At 41.9% G+C, this 24,290-nt stretch overlaps 1 protein-coding gene across 1 annotated transcript; it reads left to right on the top strand.

The window, feature by feature from the left end:
- The first annotated feature begins 7,188 nt into the window (after nt 1-7,188).
- LOC110539164 (homeobox protein Hox-B1-like) lies at nt 7,189-10,722 on the top strand. Its single transcript, XM_021626124.2, has 2 exons — nt 7,189-8,189; nt 9,190-10,722. Exons 1-2 carry the CDS (start codon nt 7,559-7,561, stop codon nt 9,507-9,509), a joined length of 951 nt encoding a protein of 316 aa, XP_021481799.1. The 5' UTR covers nt 7,189-7,558; the 3' UTR covers nt 9,510-10,722.
- The last annotated feature ends 13,568 nt before the right edge of the window (nt 10,723-24,290 follow it).

Here is a 24,290-nt window from a genome sequence, read left to right as displayed (position 1 = left end):
AGGGGGGACTTTACCTAGCAGGGTCTTGTAGATGACATGGAGCCAGTGGGTTTGGCGATGAGTATGAAGCGAGGGCCAGCCAACGAGAGCGTACAGGTCGCAATGGTGGGTAGTATATGGGGCTTTGGTGACAAAACGGATTGCACTGTGATAGACTGCATCCAATTTGTTGAGTAGGGTATTGTAGGGTAATGAGTGGAGGACAGAGGAGCCTCTTAAAGAAGAAGTTACAGGTCTGTGAGAGCCAGAAATCTTGCTTGTTTGTAGGTGACCAAATACTTATTTTCCACCATAATTTGCAAATAAATTCATTAAAAATCCTACAATGTGATTTTCTGGATTTTTTTCTCATTTTGTCTGTCATAGTTGAAGTGTACCTATGATGAAAATTACAGGCCTCTCTCATCTTTTTAAGTGGGAGAACTTGCACAATTGGTGGCTGACTAAATACTTTTTTTGCCCCACTGTATCTTCTGCTGTAGAGGTAACCTTCCTGGTATTCCTGTCCTGTGGCGGTCTTCATGAGAGCCAGTTTCATCGTAGCGCTTGATGGTTTTTGCGACTGCAGTTGAAGAAACTTTAAACGTTTTAGAAATGTTCTGAATTGACTGCCTTTCATGTCTTAAAATAATGATGGACTGTCGTTTCTCTTTGCTTATTTGAGATGTTCTTGCCATAATATGGACTTGGGCAATCGTCTATACACCACCCCTACCTTGTCACAACACAACTGATTGGCTCATTTGCATTAAGAATGAAAGAAATTCCACAAATTAACTTTTAATGAGGCACACCTGTTAATTGAAATGCATTCCAGGTGACTATCTCATAAAGCTGGTTGAGAGAATGCCAAGAGTGTGCAAAGCTTTCAACAAGGCAAAGGGTGGCTACTTTGAAGAATTTCAAATGTAAAATATATTTTGGTTTATTTAAAACTTTTTGGGGTTAGAGCAGGATTCCATATGTGTTATTTCATAGGTTTTGATGTATTCACTATTATTCTACAATGTAGAAAATATTAAAAATAAAGAAAAAATCTTGAATGAGTTTTTGCATCCAAACCTTTGACTGGTACTTTATATAATTTTATATACATGTTTATTTATTTTTTGGGACCAATCACAAACTGGGCGTTGTCCCTAACACCCTAATGAGCGGGCCACCACTGTCGTAGAATCAAAAACATCAAGCAACCACTGGTTACCAAAACATTACCCTTTGCAGTACCATATCTAGCCAGCAGTGGAGACAACTATATGGATTCCATAGTGACAGGATGCCTGGCCACATTCCTCCAACATTTTCATCAATCAATCACAGTATAATAGTGCCTTCATTTTGTTGTGATACAGCCTGAATTCAAAATGGATTACATTTATTTTTCTCAGCCATCTACACACACATTACCCCATAATGACAAAGTGAAAACTTTTTCGAAATTGATGCAAACTTATTGAAAATGAAATATCTCATTTACATAGGTATTCATACCCCTGAGTCAATACTTTGTAGAAGCCAGTTTGGTGGCAATTACAGCTTTGAGTTGTCTTGGGTATGTTTGCATCAGCTTTGCACATCTGTATTTGTGGATTTTCTCCCATTCTTCCTTGCAGATTTTCTCAAGCTCTGTTAAGTTAGACAGGGAGCAGCAGTGAACAGCATGTCTTTCCACCGATTTTCAATAGGATTCAAGTCTAGGCTTTGGCTGGGCCACTCAAGGACTTTCACATTCTTGTTCTGAAGCAGTTCCAGCATTGCTTTGGCTGTATGCTTGGGGTCATTGTCCTGTTGGAACATAAAAATTCCCCCCAGTCAAAGGTCTTTGCACTCTAAAGCACGTTCTCATCAAATATTGGCCTGTATTTAGCTCCATTCATTGTTCCCTTTATCCTTACAGTCTCCCAGTCCCTGCAGCTGAAAAGTAACCCCCATAACATGATGCTGCCACCACCATGCTTACCAGTGGGGATGGTGTTAGACGGGTGATGAGCTGTGCCTGGTTTTACATTTTGGTCTCATCGGCCCACAGAATCTTTTACCTTATGATCTCAGAATCTTTCACATGCATTTTTTTTTGCAAACTCCAGGCGTGCTGTCATGTTCCTTTTTCTCAGGATTGGCTTCTGTCTGGCTACTCTCCCACAAAGCTCAGATTTGTGAAGTGCTGTAGAGATTGTTGTCCTTCTGGCAGGTTCTCCCATCTCAGCCAAGGAACTCTGTAGTTCTGTCAGAGTGGTCATTGGGTTCCAAGTCACCTCCCTGACCAAGGTCGTTCTTGTCCTGTTGCTCAGTTTGCTCGGATGGCCAGCTCTAGGCAGAGTCTGGTTATTTCTATATTTTTTCCACTTCCAAATGATGGAGACCACTGTGCTCTTGGAAACTTTCAACGCTCTAGAAATGGTTTAATACCCTTCCCCAGATATATGCCTCATCACAATTCTCATAGATCTACGCACAGTTCCTTGGACTTCATGCTATAGTTTCTGCCCCGACATACACTGTCAACTGTGGGACCTTATATAGACAGGTGTGTTTTGCTTTAAATCATGTCCAAACAATTTAATTGGCCACAGCTGGACTCCAATCAAGTTGTAGCGATATCTCAAGGACTATCAAAGGAAATTGGATGCACTTGAGCTCTGTTTGGAGTTTCATAGCAAAGGGATGTGACTACTTATGTAAATGAGATCTTTCTGTGTTTCATTTTCACTTTGTCATTATGGGGTATTGTGTGTAGATCGGTGAGAAAATTATTCATATTTATTTTGAATTCAGGCTGTAACACAACAAAATGTGAAATAAGTCAAGTAGGTATGAATACTTTTTGAAGGCACTGTACATTAATTTGGCAAATTAGAGAAGTGATATAATAGTGCATTGGTATATTGAGTTTAGAGCAACTGGTCCATATCACCAGAATACTACGAGACTAAGCTATCCATGAAACACAACAAACACCCCACTCATTTCTATCATTCTGAATATCAAAACACATAGCACCATATGAGTGTCTCTGAGCCTCACTACTTTCACCTTCTCAAAGCTCGTGAGACAAAATGCAAAAAAGTCAAAGCTATGTGTGTACAGTACACAGAGTGAGTTAACATCCCTGAGAGAACACATCAAATACACTTTCCTTGCTTGGATAGAGCTGGAGGACAGTAGCTTTGCATGTAGGTAAATATTGTTGTCCGTATCTGGAGGCAGTAGGACATGTCTGAAAATAAGGGTCCGGTGATGATGGCATCTCCATGCTCAGCCAGCTGAAACGAAAACAGCAGCGTATACTGACGCAAATCGCATAGCGCCATTTGCATCATCATTTGCAAAAACACTTGGGCAGAGTCCTTTGGGCTGTGTCTCAAATGACACTGAATTCCCTATATTGTGCATTATGGGATCCAATGGAACCTGGTCAAAAGTAGTGGACTAAATAGGGAATAGGGCCCTGGTTAAAAAGCAGCGCACTAAATAGGGAATAGGGTGCCATTTGGGACAGAGCCGTGGTCAATGCCAGATCGCAGCATCGGAGCACTTGAGGATGGAGGAGAGGATGATGCCACTGCCACTATGTAGAGTCAACAGAGTCTGGCTGCAGTGACATTGCTAACAAAACAAGGCTTGTATATTGTGATGTAATGATTATGATTTTAGCCGCCCATCTGCATCTGCTGTATGATTAATGTCAGCTAACAAAACAACAGGGCACAGCCTGCTTTGGGGATCAGACAAGTACCCAAGGGCAGCATAGAAGGCCACATTCAGATCCAGAGTGTACACTGCAAATAACCCAAGAGAGTGTTCCAAACCTTCTTAGATACATTTGCCCCCCTTTGGACTCACACTAGCCACGACACCAATACGACAAACCCAGGTCTCCTGTGTGCAAACAAACAGTGTCAACCTGCTAAGCTGAAGATCACGGAGCCAACATAAGTCTTCACAGGTCTCAAGCAAAGTTACTTATCATGTGAGCGTGGCGAACCAGACATAATGGTCTGGGAAAATGAAGAGGTTTTAGGGCTATGCTTCAGCTGTAATATAATGTCTTAAAGGAATTCCTGACTCATTCTTAAAGATTCCTCTTTACACTTAGGGCCTAAGTGTTCCTTATCTAGAATCAGCCCTGGAAAATTGCACGGAGCAGTAGAACAACTAAAGGGGGAAAATGATTTGGCTTTATGCAAGAGAATCATATTAAACACAACATAAAGATGTTAACATTACTTTCTCCACTTTCAAGCATTGGGGCTTTTTTTAAATCCACTGGGCTATCAATACAGTTATATTCATAATGTAGCCGCATTTATTGTTTCTCTTTCATTTGCTATTATCCTCCCTTATAAACCACTAATATAGCCTACTATTTTCATGACAGTTTTATTATGATTACAGGCTGTGAAATCAAATGGATTCTTGTATAATGTTCTCATAAAATGTTTTTGTTATCATTTCGAGTGGTACTACAAAGATAACTTTTATGCTCCTGAACAGATAAAACAAGCTGGGATGGGACGCATTAAAAACGTCGCCAAGAAGAAGACTTCGAAGTCCCTGAGTTGTTGTTACCTCGTCGTACCGCTAGGTGGGTCCTACTAGTGTCATTACCATTTGCTTGTATGGCCGTATCTGTTCTGTTTGTTAGCAGTTTCTGTGAAGGGATTACATGCTGCGAAGTGTTAAGAAGGGGGCAATGATCAGAGCGTTAGATTCTAATCCCTGTTTACATTTGCATTTGAATTCATCCTTAGATGGATTAAAATTTCTTTCTCTGTGACCTTTCGTTAACCTCGCAGCTAACTGTTGATTTTGCCACAACAGTTTGTTTACAGCAGAAATGTAGCCTAATGTTTCCTCAATGGCCTATAAAAGTCTGCAATGTAAATTACTGATTGTGTTAAGGTAAATTATATGTTTATTATAAACTCACGAACGTTGCTATATTGGAGAGCATATTAGCTGTTACATTTTTTTTTCAATAATCCCAAAAAGTTTTTTCATAAATAAACGAACACAAATGACCGAAGGAATTCGTAGCCTATGCATAGTCAGATGCGTCCGTGCATTAAATCCCTCCAATAGGAAAATTGCCCATTCAATGTGAAAATACCAATAACAATTTCCATAGTTTATTCAAATATTAATTAACGTTTAACATAGATATTTAGTTTTATCTGGAGCGTAGCCTATTGCACAACGTGTAATGGTATTTGTAAATGATTGTAGGCTATTGCTTTTTATTTCATTTTCTACCTTTTTTTTATTGTTAACTATTTGTAGTGTTTATTGAAAGGTACCATGTAACAAATAGGCCTGCTATAACCAAACAAACAAACACAGCCTAATGTGGGCAATTCGTTACCACCTAGCTTTTAAAACGTTTTGCAGGCTGCTTGCTCATTGGTAGATTGAATAGCGTTTGGACGTTTTTTTACCTTTTCATTGCCAGCTTGAATAACTTTCAGAAATAAATTCTTATTTAAAAAAATAAGTAATGTTTTCTGTTAAAGTGAAGGATAGACATGTATGCATTGTTTTACTTTAATGCATGGCTAGTTTACTTTTTTTTCTTCATAAGATTATTGTTAATGAAAAAGACAACATCCCAGATTAGAGTTCACGTCTAACACAGTCGATAAAGAATATAATGTAATCTTGAATAAACAAAGATCGATTGTGAGTTACAAAAACAGCTGTTTAGAATAAGAACAGCCGTTTTAAGTGTCAATAAATGTATTAAGCTCTAGTTTAAAACTCCAATTGAAACAAGAAAGCAAAATCAAGATAGCACATTATTTTATTGTTGTTATTAAGGCGTTAAAACGCTCCTCAACTAATGATATGGGTCACTCGTCAAGGGCAGTGTGTTGTGTGTCTGTGAGGGGATGGTGGGGGTAAGCAGGTTGAGATGGGGTTTTCTCCTGAGAAATGCCAGGCCTGGTTGACTTGCTTGCAATCAATGTTTTCTGAAGAAACATGCTGAGGTTAACCAAAATACTGAATTTTTCCGATATAGTCAATGACAAAATGATTGTAAACTGAGTAAACTACTAAACCTATAAAGACCGACTATATAACCCATTAATAATATTTAGAAAACTAGGACTACTTTGCAGTGAGGCAGCATATCGAATGACTCTATGGGTTGGCTCTACTAAACCGATAAGCACATTTGAGGGTTGGTAAACTAAAAGGTTGGGAGTACTCTTAAGAGAGAAAAGATATCGCCAAGGTAAACAACAAGCTACTTGGTTTGAACTTTTGGCCGCGCAATGCAACCATCCTGTTCTCATGGATGCGAGCCGAACAGTAAACATCCTGACAAGTAACAAATTACTGTGGGCGTAGTATTGTTAGTCCCTCTCGTCCACCATGTATCAACGAGCAAATATATTAGAGATTCTTCAGTCTCCCTCCTTTGAGCGTGGGCTGCTTCATGAACAGGCAGACTTTCGTACCTATTGTCACCACAATTAATCATTAGCCTTTGCCATTTCCTCTTCTTTTTCACCTCCGCCACCTACGCTTGTTAACCACTGGTCTAGACAACTCACCCATTACACTATTGAAGGTGCCCTCGTTGTTGTGGAATGTGGATGACAAAATGTATCACATTTCAACATAAGTATAGTGGCTCTTAATATGCTCAGTAATATTTTTCTGCCTTCATAAACACAAGGTTCTATTCAACACTTATTGAACTGTACATACAAAGGACTCCGTAACAGTGAACGATATCCGGACTTCTTTCTGCTGGTCTTTCTGCTACCAGAAGGCTTTGCTGTCGGCCTAACCTCGTTTCTGTAATAGATCAGCTCATTGATTAAATTAGATAGGCCAATGCAGGCTCGGGACCGATCTGAAAACGATGGCGTCACTTCCAATCCGAGTGTTAAACAGATTTCAACCCAAAAACAGATATTGGGTTCTGTGGTGAGCCCTTTTCTCTTGGGCCAGAAGTATCTAATGACATTATGCAGTCCTCGTTGTGTAATGCGGGCCAGGCCATGGAATACAGTGGATGTTATGTGTTTAGTTGTAGCAATGAGAAAAGTGCATCCACCTCTCACCATAGCTCAACCCTCTGATAGGCCTAACCAAATGGACTTCTACACTTTTAAAGTATAAGTATAGGGAATCCAATAATAGGGGAGAAACGAAATGGGGGGGATAGCGAATTTCCAACTATTTCTTTATTTCATTCTCTGCCGGTTCGGGAGAGGTTTCTTCAGAGGGGTTTGACATATACGTGCTGTTATCAGATTGATGGGCCGGTTTGATTGAAGTGGCTTTGTCATGCAAATGTCAGCCGCGTGATCGATGATCGCGGTGCGCTGACAAACTTCTGGAGGTCCCCATCACCATTGGCGCCGTGACGGCTCACGTGACCAGCAGCTGAGGTTAAAAAAAAATAAAAAAAAGTGTTATAGGGAATCCCAGGGTGACTTCTCCGTGAGGTGAGAGCTTCTTTTTTTATCTTCCACATGACATACCGAGAGGTTGCAGGGTAGGAGGAATCCCCCGAAACGCAGGTTGATCCTCCGTCATCAATTTGCGCATGGAGAATTCCAGAATGAACTCTTTCTTAGAGTACTCAATTTGTAGCCGTGGACCGAACGCCTACTCACCCAAGTCCGGATACCACCACTTGGACCAAGGCTTCCCGGCACCTTTTCACTCGGGCTCCGGCACAACAAGTGATAACGGCGATGGACGGCTTTACGTGGCGGGCAGCGCCCAGGCAGTGGTGGCCCAACATCAGCACCAGAGCAGTAGCTACGCGCATCATCATCAGCCCCAGTCGCATCATGCCAACATGGTCCTTCCATATGGCAGTACAGGGACTGCGGGATATGGGACGGAGGCGTGCGCAAACCCGGACTATGGACACCCACAATACTTTATCAACGAGCAGGACGGGATGTACTATCAATCAACGGGCCTTTCCGCCTCCAATGTAGGCCCCAACTACGGCTCCCTGGCCGGGGCATACTGCGGGGCGCAGGGGGCTGTCCCAGCGGCACAGTACCAGCACCACGGCTGCGAGGGCCAGGACCACCAGCGGGGTTATTTGCAGAGCACCTATGTTGACATTTCGGCCTCTCAGGAGAGGGAGAAGGACGCAGAGCAAACACCACAAGGAAAGACTTTCGACTGGATGAAAGTCAAGAGGAACCCCCCTAAAACAGGTGAGATGGGAGAGTCCAAAGAAAAATCTGACCCATGCACGAAATCGAAACGTTCTTGTCAGATAAGGTAATTCAAAGTTCATTAGGTCCACCAGGTGACCCAAACATGTCGACCCACCGCTCAGGTAGGCTAATGGATGTGGTATGCAAATGCACATGCACTCTCCAGCCCCATAAGGGACATGACTGAGGACTGAGGATAGTGTTGCCCCACTCCACTATCTCTGATCCACAACATATGGGGATTTCTCAGCACCATTCCGAGTCATAGCGGTATCTCTGACCAGACATGCCTCTGGTAGATTTGCTTGATGTGTTATTTTCTCCCCGTCTACTCAGCCTTTGCACTAATGCATCGAGCAGACGTGCTTTCTTACGCCCTAGGAAGTGACCCAACTCTGTTATCTTTAAACCTGTCCCAGTTCTCGTTTCAGTTGTCCTCCATTATATTCCCCAGCCTTTCCTTCCTCGCCATGCTTGGCCCGTCTGAATTGAGTGCACAGACCCACGTTTTAACCTCACGTAGTAGGCCTGCTACTGTGGGCAAAGATCGTAAAATATTACGGTCGGAATATGGAATTACACGTATCAAATGCGTTTATGTCTCCCCCAACGTGGGGCAGCATTATTTCATTCTCCAGGAGTGAGTAATGGGAAAAGATGTAGGAGGTTGAGTCTGTGAACTTACCTATATACAGTAGTCAACAGTTTGGGACTTGAAATGGTTGGGTGCGTAATTGATGAACCCTTTAGTATGACATTATCCAATCTTCATTCCAAGTAAATCATTTAATCATTAATAATGATTTATGCGGTATTGGTGTCAAATCACACCTTTTTTTCTCTTTATGGGCTTAAACATTTAACGACGGATTGGTGAATTTAAATTAATATGACTTCGAATATGGGACAATTTTCATATTTTACACATACAATTTCCATATTTTAGGCATACAATCTATTCCAGATTATAATGCGTTTCTCCCCTCTTTTTTCACAGCTAAAGTGGCTGACTATGGAATGGGACCCCAGAACACCATCCGCACCAACTTTACAACCAAGCAGCTGACCGAGCTCGAAAAGGAATTCCACTTCAGCAAGTACTTGACGCGGGCCAGGCGCGTGGAAATCGCCGCCACCCTCGAGCTCAACGAAACGCAGGTGAAAATCTGGTTCCAGAACCGCAGGATGAAACAGAAGAAGCGCGAGAAAGAGGGCCTGGCCTCAGCCTCGAGCACGGGTTCCTCCAAGGACCTGGAAGACAACTCGGACCATTCCAGCTCCATATCTCCTGGCGCGTCTCCCAGTTCCGAGACCTAATGGACCAAATAAACTGCAACTTGCAGACACTGAACTTCAAAGTGATGAACTCGAATGGGAAGAACAAGTGAACTGATTGATAATAAGTCAAAACATTCCTATCCATGCTTGAATAGACTATTCCACCCGTTATGCAACACGTCTGTAAGAGGAGTTTGTTTTGTATAGGATTTAAACTCAAATAATAACTTTGAAACGCACACTTCGAGGGAGAAAAAACGAGGTGACAAAGGCACAACTGTGGATGATGTGCGCAACATCTTTCTCGACTAGACGTTTCTTTCCACCCCACAAAATCTGTTTGGATGTACAGGGTCGTAAATCTTCATACCCACGACTATTGGAGTGATGCACTTTTGCATGTTTACAAATCTCAAAGCGAGCCTTATAATACTGTTTATACAGGGAGCCTCTTGGCAAAACATAGTATTGTTGAATTTATTTCTATTTTGTAGTGTTTTTAAAAAATGTATTTCTTCTTATTTGTATAGAGGTTTTGACATGAAACGACTTTACCGTCAGTAAGTTAGGTAGAAAGGGTTCATGTGTTACTGACTCTTTGCACTATAGAATTATTACTTTACACGGGAAGTTGTGTGTGTGATTTGGCGATGTTCTTTAATTGAAATATACAGTGAAATTACTAATTTAAACACGAGCGGGTGGATTACCGAATGCTATTCACTCTAGTAATGTCAACACATGTCTGTATAGCCAATTGTTATTGTCTAAATAGCAGACGTGAACTAAACCTATACAGGGAATGGTTCACGCAAGATGACGTTATCCAAAATGACGAATGATGATTAGAGGGAGTATTTATATTATTAAATGGCCAGAGGATAGAAAACGTTTATCATGTCATACAACTAAAAGGAAAGTTTATTGCAACGTTTAACACCTGCCTGAGTGAAACCAACTCGACAATTTACTTTTGAATTGGGCCTTTTTGGATTAATAGGCTGTAACTTTTCCATGATGGAGTCAAACGTTTTGATAATAGGCTCGTGTCTTGCGAAAAACAGGGTATTCTGAAGTTAGTTTTATTTTCTACGGTGAGGCCTACATTTCTATTTCAAGGCAATAGGAGTGAATTGTATTATTTGTATGTGCAGATCGACTGAGTTGTATTAGTTAATGTCTGTTTTACATGTTTTGGAAAGGATCTCAATCAATGCTGGTTCATCTCTGTCTACCTCAAATAAAAATAAGATATTGCAGATTGTGTTGTTAGTTTTATTATAATTTATGGTAGTTAACGTGCATTTATAATATTTCTTAATGAATATATTGATTGTAAACATTAAACAAAGTTTATTCCATGAGGCCTATGCAAATACGCAGCATGAACCAGGGCATAGAGTAGCCTATAGCCTATTTATTGCCATGGTCGATTCCTTTTGAATGAGTTTTGTCCCAAAATATGTGATGGCTAGTAAACCACACAAGTGACATACAGGTAAAGTATTTCAATGGTATTACTGCGTACAGTAAGTTGGTTTGACCCCCGTGGAATTTACGAAACTAGCCCAACACTCCCAATAGTGTTGCCCTGCACGCTGCATGGGGTGGGGAATGTTGCGGTGCATTCCAGGTGGCTCGCGCTGACCTTTTTACCTATGGACGCCTCTGGAATATCTAAACATGTCCCTCTCCGCCTCACACTCTCCGTAAAGGCTCAAAATAAATATTCTCTGAAACACACCCTTGAAGGTTTGGAGAGGTAAACTCATGAGAAAAAAACGCATTCTTTAGCGAGCGGTGTTGTTTGTCCATGTTCAGGCCTATCAAGGTCTCATCAACAGCTATGACAATGCAGTCCCCATGCGTGACCCTATAGCAGGTGAAGACTATACAGAGTACAACTGGGAATAAAAGTCATATACAGGCGTAGACGGTCAACCTAGATGTACGTACAACGCCATTAGCCCACGGCAAGACTGTTCACTAAACAATCTTCTGATAATAAGCCAGGTGTATGATAATTAGGCCGACATAGAACACAATAGATGCTATTTCAATTATTAGTACCATGCAGGTAGATCACAATATTGTGTTAATACAGACCACTATATTTGTAATAAAAAAACGTTCAAAAGTTGTATTAGTTACAATGTTTGGCTATTTTAAACACTGAACTTTGATTAGCAGGTACATTTGAATAGGAATGTGGGGGTTCTTTTTTGACTGTGTGTCAAGCTCGATCATCAGCTGGTGAAAGGCACACACACACACACGACGAACCGCTGCTTCCACTTCACCTATTAAACAATGACTTATCAACTGATAAAAGACTTACAACTATATCTGCTGATGGTGGGGGTCTTATTTGACAGTTGCTGAGCTTCTTTCATGGTTGACAACTATAATACTCAACAGCATGGTTCTTTCTGGACAAAGTGTATTTATATTATATCTTCATCAATGGCATTAGTATACTAGTCATTCCGCAAAATAGGTGACGTATGAATTTTTATAGACAACGCACCAACTATTGCTTTTAATGTACACTTTTAGAGAGGCCATAAACGTTGTTATAGTGTGAAGAGTAAGATCACAATAACTTACAATAAAGGACAGACTCCATTGTAATATATACATTATAATGCAACATAAAATCGTGCATGATAGTACTGTGGATCCACACAATGGCAATGACGTGACCATCTGGGGTGCAGTTGGTGTTAGTTTCAAACCTGCTGTTTGGGCGTTTGGCCTGTGCTCCCCCCTGCACTCCCTCTGCAGAGCTTTGATCCTGCGGCTGATCCCCGCAGTGGCGTGCACATCGTCACAGAATGACGAAGACGCTATAGGCCTACTATGGTATACCGAGTTGTCCAAACAGGCCGTTGTATAATAGGCCGTGGGTCTCCAACAGGTAGCTCGCTGCCCAGCTATGAGTAGTTCACCAAACAATTCTGAAAGTACATGCCATTTTCACGTGTTTCACCACAAACTGTCAAACAAATCTCACAAGTATCAGACACCGCAAGCTCCCAGCTATTATCTAATCAACATTGACATTATCCAATTCCTGGTTAGCCACTATTGGTTTAAAAAGCCAAACCTAACACAATATCTGCTAATTAATTTCCAACAATAATGCTCATGTCTGTCTGTGGGCTGGTCTGTGTGATGCGCGGTAGTCAGTCGATATGATAACCGTCTTGTGGGTTGACAGAAATACTCTCCCGAAAATCTTCTCAATTATAACTTCAAAGTAGGCTTACCTGGCAGAAGTATATAATTTGTATCTATTATTTGTTAATTGCAAACTTTCCCATGAAATGGAGCAGCAGTAGTACAGAACCATAGCTAGACAGGTACATTAGATAGCACATTCCTCACTAGCTAGATGCACAATTAAAGAGCGAGATGCGCGATTAAGGGGGAATTACACAACTAATTCAACATTTTTTCGTTATCTTCCCGACCGAAAAAAAGGCCCTCAGATGTGATTTAAGCATTGGCATGGACTCAGAACATCCTGTTCCGTTGTTTCTCTATGAACAATTGTCAGTTTGTGAGTGAAAAAAACAAATCAATCTCAGACCAAAGATCAATAAAACTGAGAAAACATCATTTATAGGGCCCCCCTTAGTTGTTTATTAACCATTATTTTACCATATACAGCTGAAGTAAGAAGTTTACATACACCTTAGCCAAATACATTTAAACTCAGTTTTTTACAATTCCTGACATTTAATCCTAGCAAAAATGTCCCGGTTTTAGGTCAGTTAGGATCACCACTTTATTTTAAGTATGTGAAATGTCACAATAATAGAATAGAGAATGATTTATTTCAGCTTTTATTTCTTTCATCACATTCCCAGTGGGTCAGAAGTTTACATACACTCAATTAGTATTTGGTTGCATTGCCTTTAAATTGTTTAACTTGGGTCAAACATTTCGGATAACCTTCCACAACCCTCCCACAATAAGTTGGGTGCATTTTGGCCGATTCCTCCTGACAGAGCTGGTGTAACTGAGTCAGGTTTGTAGGCCTCCTTGCTCGCACACACTTTTTCAGTTCAGCCCACACATTTTCTATAGGACTGAGGTCAGAGCTATTTGATGGCCACTCCAATACCTTGTCCTTAATCCATTTTGCCACAACTTTGGATGTATCCTTGGGGTCATTGTCCATCCTGACTGATGTCTTGAGATGTTGCTTCAATATATCCATATAATTTTCCTACCTCATGATGCCATCTATTTTGTGAAGTGCACCAGTCCCTCCTGCAGCAAAGCACCCCCACAACATGATGCTGCCACCCCCACGTTTTACGGTTGGGATGGTGTTCTTCGGCTTGCAAGCCTCCCCCTTTATCCTCCAAACTTAACGATGGTTATTATGGCCAAACAGATAAAAACATTTATCAGCCCAGAGTAGATTTCTCCAAAAAGTACGATCTTTGTCCCCCATGTGCGGTTTTGGAGCAGTGGCTTCTTCCTGGCTGAGCGGCCTTTCAGGTTATGTCGATATAGGGCTTGTTTTACTGTAGATACAGATACTTTTGTACCTGTTTCCTCCAGCATCTTCACAAGGTCCTTCGCTGTTGTTCTGGGATTGATTTGCACTTTTCGCACCAAAGTACGTTAATCTCTAAGAGACAGAAAGCGTATGGCGGCTGTGTGGTCCCATGGTGTTTATACTTGCGTACTATTGTTTGTACAGATGAACGTGGTCCCTTCAGGCGTATGGAAATTGCTCACCAGGCTGAACCAGACTTGTGAAGGTGATGTTCACATGTCATGCAAAGAGGCACTGAGTTTGAGGGTAGGCATTGAAATACATCCACAGGTACACCTCCAATTGACTCAAATGATGTCAATTAGCCTATCAGAAGCTTCTAAAGCCATGACATAATTTTCTGGAATTTCCCAAGCTGTTTAAAGGCACAGTCAACTTAGTGTATGTAAACTTCTGACCCACTTGAATTGTGATACAGTGAATTATAAGTTAAATAATCTGTCTGTAAACAATTGTTGGAAACATTACATGTGTCATGCACAAAGTAAATGTCCTAACAGACTTGACAAAACTACTGTTTGTTAACAAGAAATTTGTGGAGTGGTTGAAAATCGAGTTTTAATGACTCCAACCTAAGTGTATGTAAACTTTCGACTTCAACTGTATACTGACAGAAAACAGTAAACTTTTTCTTGTACACTTAGGACCTGGGGAAGAGTTGCAGGGGAGAGGAGAAGAGAAGATGTGGCTATTTGAAAGCTAGGAAAGGTTGGAGACTACTGGTATATGCCCAAAACCAAAAATTCCCATGAATGATACTGGTATAAACCTTTCAGATAAACCTTCATATAATCTAGACATTTAATGTAGGCCAATAGGCAACATTATTTTGATAAGAAAGAATTAAGACATTTTCGTGTTTCACTAGGTGACCTTTTTTGATTATCTGTAAAGTGGAGCCATGAACTATTGAACTATTAACCATTTGCCTTAAAACAAATCCCGTTTCAACTCATGTCAGGCTCACATACTCTCCCCAAAATCAAATAATTAATCAAAGATGAAAACAATATTTGCAGAAAACTCAGCCTCCTGAAATTGTGATGAGTTATGGAAGGAAAAAACAGAAGTCAGGGGGTAACCCGATGAGTTCACCCTGAAAGAATCTCAACCCTCACCCCCCTCCACATCTCCTCCCCTCTAGCCAAAGCAAGAATAGCAAGATAGCCCGTTCTAAATTTGCCACGCAATTAGAATGCCCAATTTAGCCTCTCTGAGCTACCAGGACGCGCTCGCAGTGGACAGGTGAGTCCGAGGGCAAGCTTTACATCAGGTGTTAGGGATTGAGTTCTGGAGGGTGCTGACAACATGAGAGGGGATGGGAGTGTAGGGTGGGGGGAACTTTAGGGGGGGGGTGGGGGGGGGACTTTAGGGGGGAGGGGGCTTACCAGTTGAGGAAACGAGTTTGACAACGTTTTTTTTCCAAGCTCTCTCTCGTGGCCTCACCTCTTCTCCAAAGTTTACGCAGACTTGACAGTTCCATTTCATCCACGACCCTCTGACGGACTGGTTCAATATTTACACAGGCGGATAGGTTTGCCCAGGCCCCTGCCTCAAACAGCCCCGGCTTGCCAGGTTCGCTCTCCCCAGGCCCAGGTTCACCCCGAGTTCAGGCCCAAATTAATTCTCGAAAGGCGTGGGTCAGCCTGTCAGGAGCCGCAGATGAGCTTCCATCTCTCCGGGGTCATCTGCAGGTCTCTCTCTCCAAGCGCGCGTCCTGGAGCAGCACTCGGGGCTCGCTTTGTCCTGCCCAAATTCTATAGGATCTCGCCGTTCTGTCGTTTCTTTTCTATTTTCCTTTCATTTTATTCAAACTAGGGTGTTCTCTACTGTAAATATACATTTTGGAGGCGATAAAAGGCCCAGCTTTTCAATCTCATGGCCAGCGAACCTGTTTCTACATGAATGACGGGAGTTTTGTTGTTCCTCTTGTTGCCTGTAAAAAGGTCAAAGTTCAGGCCTTCACTGAATACATGCATACATAAACTATACGCATAATGTCCCGCGTCCACGCATAGCACAGACAGATCTGACATCAGAAATGGTTGTGTAAAACGTCACAAAAAATGGTAGGCTATCGGTGGCAAAAATTTGATTTCAATCAATATAAACTTTCAAGTTAAATGCTTACAGCATTGTTTGGAAATGTTAATATTAAAATAATTGTATTCAGGACTAATTACATTATTAGCAGATTTCTACAAACATAGATTTTACAGCACCGAACTAATTATTTTTATATCCTGAATCACATAGGCCTATTATTTTCTTCATCAAAATTAGCCCACAAACTATTGTTTTCAATTTAGGCTAATTATGAAAAAATAGGTTCAAAGGTCACACTTTGCATTGAGTTTTCAGAGATATCGTGTATTTACATTAGATGCTAGGCTATTTCTTGAGCGTTTACTATAGCTAACTAATTTACCAGAATGTGTCCAGTTTCCTTTCAAAACAATTCAGTCGATGTAGACCTACCATTTCTGAAGTGGCCTTGTACAGCTAAATACTAACATGTTGATTACCAAACCCTAATAGTTAGTACAAATGCGTTTAAAAGTTGCGTAAAAGGACCCATGACAACTTTATTACAATGTTAGAATTCACAAGTTCACTTATTTTCTATTGTAAAACGTAAAGGAGAAATACGGATCGTTTGAATTGTTATTCTGATATGCAACAATAGTTTCCACATATATATTTATTAAGCTTTTATTATGATTATTATCGTTAATAATTGGTGTTATGTTGTTCCATTCTGACAGCCATTTTGGATGTCTAACTTCCGCCAATGCTGATTCTTCAAGGTATGTTTTTTTTCTTTCTTTAAATGTAAATAATGTAATTACGAAAATAGATGTTACAGTAAACCGATGTAATCTAATATTCGCGAGGATATCTTAATCGAAATCTGTCTATATAGGCCTATAGTTATTATTATAGCCTAAGGATCGCAGCAGAACTATTTAGCATGAATTCATAAGCAAAAGCTCAAACAGCTTCGTAATAATCACTTGATCAAGCTTTAATTTTTTAATTTGTTCATAAAATATTAGTCGTCGTTTCATTAGACCTGTTTTCTATTAACATGTTGAGACAATATAGTTTTGAACTTACGTGCCTGCAACAACAACAAAAAAAGTTGATACTTTTTTTGTTTCATTAAACATAATGCAGAAAATAGTGTAGGACAGACGGCATATGAGTCGGCAGGTAACCTAGTGCTTAGAGCGTTGGGCCAGTAACCGGAAGGTTGTGAGATCGAATCCCCGACCTGATAAGGTAAAAATCTGTCGTTCTGCCCGTGAACAAGACAGGGGCACTGTTCCTAGGCCGTCATTTTAAATACAAATTTGTTCTTAACTGACTTGCCTAGTTAAATAAAGGTTTAAACAAATATAAAGGCTGTAGGCCCATGACATTATGACTTACAGAGCAGTATCAACACTTTGACGGGTCATAATAATAGCTGTAACGGAGCTAATGGACTGGCATCAAACACATGGAAACCACCAGCCATTTCCCAAAGCCCGTTCCCCCCAATTAAGGTGGGTCATAGAATGCCCTTTCCAATGCTGCTCAATCAAATGAAGCATGCCTGTGAGTGAGCCTCCCTGCAAGACCTCATTTAACGAACACTGACGTTTTATCACGGTCCCACACCACGTCCAATGTTGCACAATATTTAGAAAGGAATAACAATATATCAGTACATATGGAAATGAATCCTATAATACGAATCCTAAAATAAAAATACATTACATTTCAATAGCGACTAAATGCGTCTAAAAATATTCTCAAACTCAAATTAATTTGGGCAAAACGATCCTCACAATCAAGGTAGATTTCTGGAGTGTAGTTTTTTTATTCCATTTTTTTTGTAGTTTCAAGTGTTACGGACAGCCTCTTCCTGCTTCGCATCACATTTTTGGGTGAATCCAGATCAAAGAGGTTATCCGCATAACATTCCTAACTCCAGCGCACCGGAGTGAAAAAGGCCAGAGAAAACATCAGACACACAGATTGAATGTTCTCACAACTCAAAAGTTGAATAGAAAATTGTACAGAAACAGTTTAACCAAGGAGCTGTCTATTTTATAAGTATTAAACTGCTATCTAACTTCATTGGTAAACTTTATTGATATTTTTATGACAAAATGACATGGACCTACTTATTATTTTAAACAATATAATTACTAGCTCAATCGCACATAATCAACCAGGTAGCCTACAACAGCGCATATTTCCAAAGGTTTCAAAGACAGTAATACAACTTCATGACACATTCCTATTGTACAGCACATCCCACTGTAGCATTCTTTCAACTACGTGACTGCTAGGGTGATGTCATGCTCAGGTGAGTGAAATGTGCCCGAGCCTTTATGCTTTGAAGGGCTAAAACCGTTTAACCCATATTATGTCATGATGTGCTAAATTAATAACAGGTGGTATGAGTCGATATGATATCTAGTACAGATAAGAGATAGTCATCCCTGAACTTTGGCCAAATGTGACTGTGGCCACCTATTCAATGAAGAAATAAAAGGATGGATGTGTACTAGAGGGCAACTGGGTTACACTGACGTGATTAACAAAATAGATAAAAACCATAATAACATGGACCTCTGGACTTGCATTCGTCTTTGTGAAGGACTGAGAGGGATCAGGAGGTTGGCAGAACACATCACAGTTACAGCGGTAAAAAACGAGCTAACTGTTAGAGTGGGGACGTGTGTGTGTGGAGTGGAGTGAGCCTTGTCAGGTGGTTGGTTGTCAGGTGATTGAGGGAGGACTAGTTTGCTCCTTCCTGACCCCATGTCCTCATCCCCACCCAATCACACACACACACACACACACCTTTACTTACTGGTGGGTGCTGAATGAAGCTGGCACAATAGCAATGTTTATCTTGGACTAACACTGCATGTGGACACTTGTTTCTCTTGGCACAGAGAGGAAATTAGCAGCTTGAGCTAAAATGCCATTCTGTTCCTTTATTAGGGCCCAGGCAAGGGCTGATCAATCATGTAGACAACAATGACCACCCTGCAACCACACTAGGACCACAGTGGTCAAACAGCAAACACACCTTCACCACAATCGATCAATTTCTGCTACTTCTGTGACAACCCAATGGTCCATCATCATTGATAAGGAACAAGCATCGGCAAATTACTTTTCAAACTATTTGTCTACATATTATATTCCTCTTACTTTACCGACTTACATTAACACTCTCTCTTTATAAGAGAAGCTAGCTACTAAATTGATTAATGTATATGAGACAACAAACCACATACAGGTAACTGCCAAAATAAAGGAAACACCAACATAAAGTGTCTTAATAGGACAGTGGGGCACCACGAACCACCAGAACAGTTTCAATGCTCCTTAGCATAGTGTCTGGAAATCTATTGGAGGGATGCGACGCCAGTCTTCCACGCGAAATTCCATAATTTGGTGTTTTGCTGAGGGTGGTGGAAAATGCTGTCTCAGGCACCGCTCCAGAATCTCCCATAAGTGTTTAATTGGGTTGAGATCTGGTGATGGAGATACGTACGTGCGCACCCACACCCACCCACTCACACACTCCCTATGCTCTTTTGAGACACCTCTTTCAAAGTCACCGAGATCTCTTCTTCTAGCCATGGTAGCCAAAATAATAAGCAACTTGGCATTTTTATACATTGTCCTAATCATGATGGGATGTTAATTGCTTAATTAACTCAGGAAACACACCTATGTAGAAGCACCTGCTTTCAATACATTTTGCATCCCTCATTTACTCAAGTGGTTCCTTTATTTTGGCAGTTACCCGTACATACAGTATGATCTCATTTCAACACCCATGACCACACGTTGACTGTGTTTCAACTTCAATGCCCTGACAACTATGGGTCCTTGGGTTGCCAGGTTAGATTGCCAGGTCTGGATCCCCCCTGCCCCAGTAGATGAGTTTGTCTCTTGATTATGACTGCTGCCCATCCTGTCACCTCCGACTTGATGAAGACATCCTAACGTCACTGAGCCATCCAGTAAATCACTTGGGTTCAGTCGCAGAGTTGACAAACAGAGCGATGCATGCACGTCAGTGACATTTAGGGTCAAAAGGAGCGTGTCCATCAAATGTAAGCACCCTTGTTGATCCCTCTAGTCCCCTACATTGACAATCCCTCTAATGTAATGTTTGTATTGGTCAAACATGCTACAGGCCAACCAAGCTATAGAAGTTGGCTTGACGTGTTCCAAGGGTCTTCAGATAATCGCTAGGGTCATGTCTTATGAAATAAGCACACAGAGGTTATGCACCTCTAAGATGTGTTGTGTGAGCACCAGTCAGTGTTTCGCCACAAACAGATTATTTGGGCTAAATCTAAATGGACAATGTTTCTCTTCTCCCCCCCTGTTCTTCTTGTGGTTGTTGTAGTCCATCACAAGCATGGGTTTGACTCCAACTCCCAGAATTCCCCAGAGCTTTGGAGTAAATTTAAACAGAGGAGGTGTGATGCTCAATGAAAGGTTTCAGACCGCAGACTTTCCCCACTGCATGCCCCTCTGACTCCGGTCTGAGCCTCAGCCATCACACAGGGTCTCCCATGGGCCTCTTCAGGGGCCCCACACTTAGAACTCCAAGCAGAGGGAAAGCGATGGAAGTTGGAGTGAGAGAGAGAATGAGAGAGAGAAAACAAGGGGGAAATAGGGAGTTAAGAGAGGGATGAGGTAGGGAAAAAGAATAGGAGGCAGGAGACTTAGTGTGATAAACAGGGCTAAAATAATTTATTATGTCTGGAAATGCACACACCATTACTACATTTTGCATACATATGCAAATATATTAACAGGATTCAGATATTTCTATACTACTTGCCCTCCCCTTTTCCTATTTTCATCCTCTCTTATTGCTCAGTCCTAATTTGTTCTCCCTCCCAAACCCTTTATTTCACTCTCTTCCCCTCTCTGTCTATTTGACCTGGTTTTGATTTGTCGTCCAATTTATTTATTCTCCATCTCTCTTGCTAGCTCTAACTTGCCCCATGTATATCCCCAGCCCCTCTCTCTCTCTCTCTTCTATTCCCTCTCCCTCACCGCGTGTAAAAACAAGAGGCTGGGTCAGGCTGGATTCGGTTGGGCCGCTGATGCATGGCGTGTTGAAACCTATCTGCAGGAGCCGTCACTTTTCTCATCACCAGCGCTATCAATAAACAATGAGCTCTCTCCAATTATAGCCAGCTCCCGCTACCCGACACCCCCTCTCCCACTGCTAGCCAAGGAGGAGAGTGAGTGTGTGTGTTTGAGTGTGTGCGCATGGTGCGAGTGTGTGAATAAAAGAGTAACAGAGTGTGTGTGTGTTTAAATGTTAGTGTGTGTGCAGGTGTATGTGTGTAAGGGAGTGAGTGTGGTTGTTGTGGAAGGAGGAGGTAGGGTGGAGTGTTGGGAAGACAGGGTGACATGGAGACAGGTCAAACTCAGTGCATTGGCACCGTCCCCTCCGAAACACCCACAGTTCACAGCGGGAGAGAGGAGAGGAAGGATGAAGGGCTTGAGGGAGGAATGGGTTAAAGGCTGCAGGGGCAGGGGGTAAGGGCCGGTCAGCTGTCATTCCAAATGTTTTTTTTTCTGCCCGTCCTTTTTCGTGTTCGCGTCAGCAGTGCGTTGGTTGCGGTCCTGTGACCGGTCGGAGAGCCATTCCTACCAAACCTTCCTTCCTCTTCCTCCTTCGCCAAGAATAACAGGAGAGGTCGGCCTGTCAGTCTCCTGTCCCTCCTGCCTGTCTGACTGTCCGCGCGCTAATTCTCAACATGTGGAACGGAACAGGAGAGGGGAGTCCAGCTCATGAACTCGCCATAAATGTGTGGCACTCATGTGTTTTCATGTGTTGGAGAATGTTGTCCGTGTGAGTCTCCATCTATCAAATGTTTCACTCCTCATGTACAAGAGAGTAATTGTACACTAAATGCCGAGCGAAACCACACCATATCCTATCTGAAAGGTTACAGAGAGTTGAAAGTGGTGGTGGGGGACAAGGAGGAGTTAAGGGGCAAGGTCAGGGCAGGGTCATCCACCGGCAACATCCATCCACCATATCCATCTTCCATATCCTGCCCACTGACAACAAACACACAGACAGTATGTAGTTCCACCACTGTCTAAGGAACATCTCCAACTCCAGACCACCCCTCATCCCTGGCCAGCACATGCCCCCTTTTGATCCACTTGGCTTGTGTTGAGGCTGCAGCCTGGCTAGGTCTATGTCTGTGTTGAAAGGTCCAGCCAGGGAACCAGAGACCTGGGGAATTCCAACCAACAAGCCTCAGTAGGAGCGCCCCTCCCTCTGGAAGCTTCTAAGCCATCAGGGCCTGTCAGGAGCCCAGCGGATGGAGGGGTATGAAGGGTATAGAGGGAGGGAGTGGAAAGATAGAGGGATGGGAGACAGGTGCAGCTCAGATTCCGAGGAGGAAAGCGAAACTCAGGTCAACTTATCTTCTCCAGACCTTTTACACCCTTCAGTGCCTGTCACTCTCCCCTCTTCTCCTTCCCTCAGTTCTCCTCTCCTGTAGCCCTCGCTTGGCATATTCCAGCTTGACCCATTATTTGAAACTCTTAATAAGAGATAACACATTGTTAAGTTGATAGGAGGACACATGCAATGACTGTACATGGGTTGGACCAATGGTGCAAGTAAATGAAAAAGAGAGGCATACCTTTCTCATCTGTTTACATGCGCACAAATGTGTTTTGGTTTGATGGTGATGATGACAGTTTGGACCCTTTGGTCGCAGGTGACAGAACAAACACCAGAAGCTTGACATGTCAAAAGTTCTTTCTTTTTTTACAGAGGTTAACAGGTAGGAGTGTGTGAGAGAGAGAGGTCCCTGAGGCCACAGTAAGTTGACCTCCTGAATGGTTACAGCCAGGTCAGTCCAAGAGACTCTTGACACTCTCCCCTCCCTTCTCGTTTTTACAGTTCTCCACGCAGGCCTTAGCAACACCCACAAAACCTATACAACACCTACACACCAAGCTTGTAGTATACAGCTAATGAAGTACAATCCCTTCATTGAGCAGTAAACAGTACCTCAGGTCTACCCACCTGAGCATAATTTAATCACTTTCAATGGCAGCTAATTGAACAGGATAGTTTGAAATTTAATTTTTATGGAAACATCTGTCTCTCCTTCTCCCTGCCCCCTCTACTCCCTTCTCCATATCTCCTCTCTTTTCCCTCTTTCCTGTCTTGTCCAGAGAGCCATTCATACCATGCTATAATCAGAGCTGATCTAGGGCTTAGCGTTACTAGACTGAGGTGAAGAGAAGGTGGGAGTTATGTGTGCCCCTGTCTGGACCAGAGTAAATCACAGCCACCCAGGAGAGAGACAGTGTGAGTCTCAGTGTGGCTGGGGCTGGGATTCAGGCTGGGGCTGAGCTGGAGGTTGATTGGCTTCCATGAGGGAGATCCATCGGCCAGAGGCCTGTCCCTATAAATCAGAAGGATAATTAGGTGAGGAGAAGAGCTTAAGTGGGCCTATCACTGTGATGAATACGGGTCTTCCTGAGCTCTCCGGACGGACCCACGGGCCTTCTGGGTTGTTTACGAGCTGCGCCGAGCCAGGAGAGAGAGGGAGTATAGGGTGACAGGGCTGAGGGAGTGATGGCTCCACAAGGATGAGTGTGTGTTTGTGTTTGTACAGTGGGGTCTGAAATGATTGACACCCTTGATAAAGAGGAGCAATAATGACTGTATAAAATAAATCAAATACTGAGCCATACTGTACGCTCCAAAGAAAATGGAAATTATATTATTTTCTACTAATACAATTGCTCAGATAAAGATTTGTTTAACAAAACATTTTTTTCTCAAAAAGGTAGGAGTCAACATTACACACTTAAAGATTCTTAAAAATAAAATAGTCAAAAGTTTATTATTTGGTCGCATATTCCTAGAACACAATAAGTTCATCAAGCTTTTTCTATTGGATGTGCCCAATAGAAATGAATGGTAAATAATGTATTGTGTCATTTTGGAGTAAATTTGATTATAAATAACAATATAATATGTGTCTAAACACTTCTATATTAATGTGGATGTTATCACGATCATGGATAATCCTGATTGAATCTTGAATAATGATTAGTGAGAAAGTTAGAGGGTCAAAGACCCCCTTAAGGAAAAAACACATGATTTAACATGGAAAATCACATTATTTCACATGTGAACTCATATGAAAACCTGACATTTTATGAGACAT

Source organism: Oncorhynchus mykiss, chromosome 12, assembly GCF_013265735.2.
Source record: "Oncorhynchus mykiss isolate Arlee chromosome 12, USDA_OmykA_1.1, whole genome shotgun sequence".
In the NCBI taxonomy this organism is placed as follows: domain Eukaryota; kingdom Metazoa; phylum Chordata; class Actinopteri; order Salmoniformes; family Salmonidae; genus Oncorhynchus; species Oncorhynchus mykiss.
The sequence above is the reverse complement of the archived record's forward strand: the minus strand, read 5'-3'. Positions and strand labels throughout refer to the sequence as shown.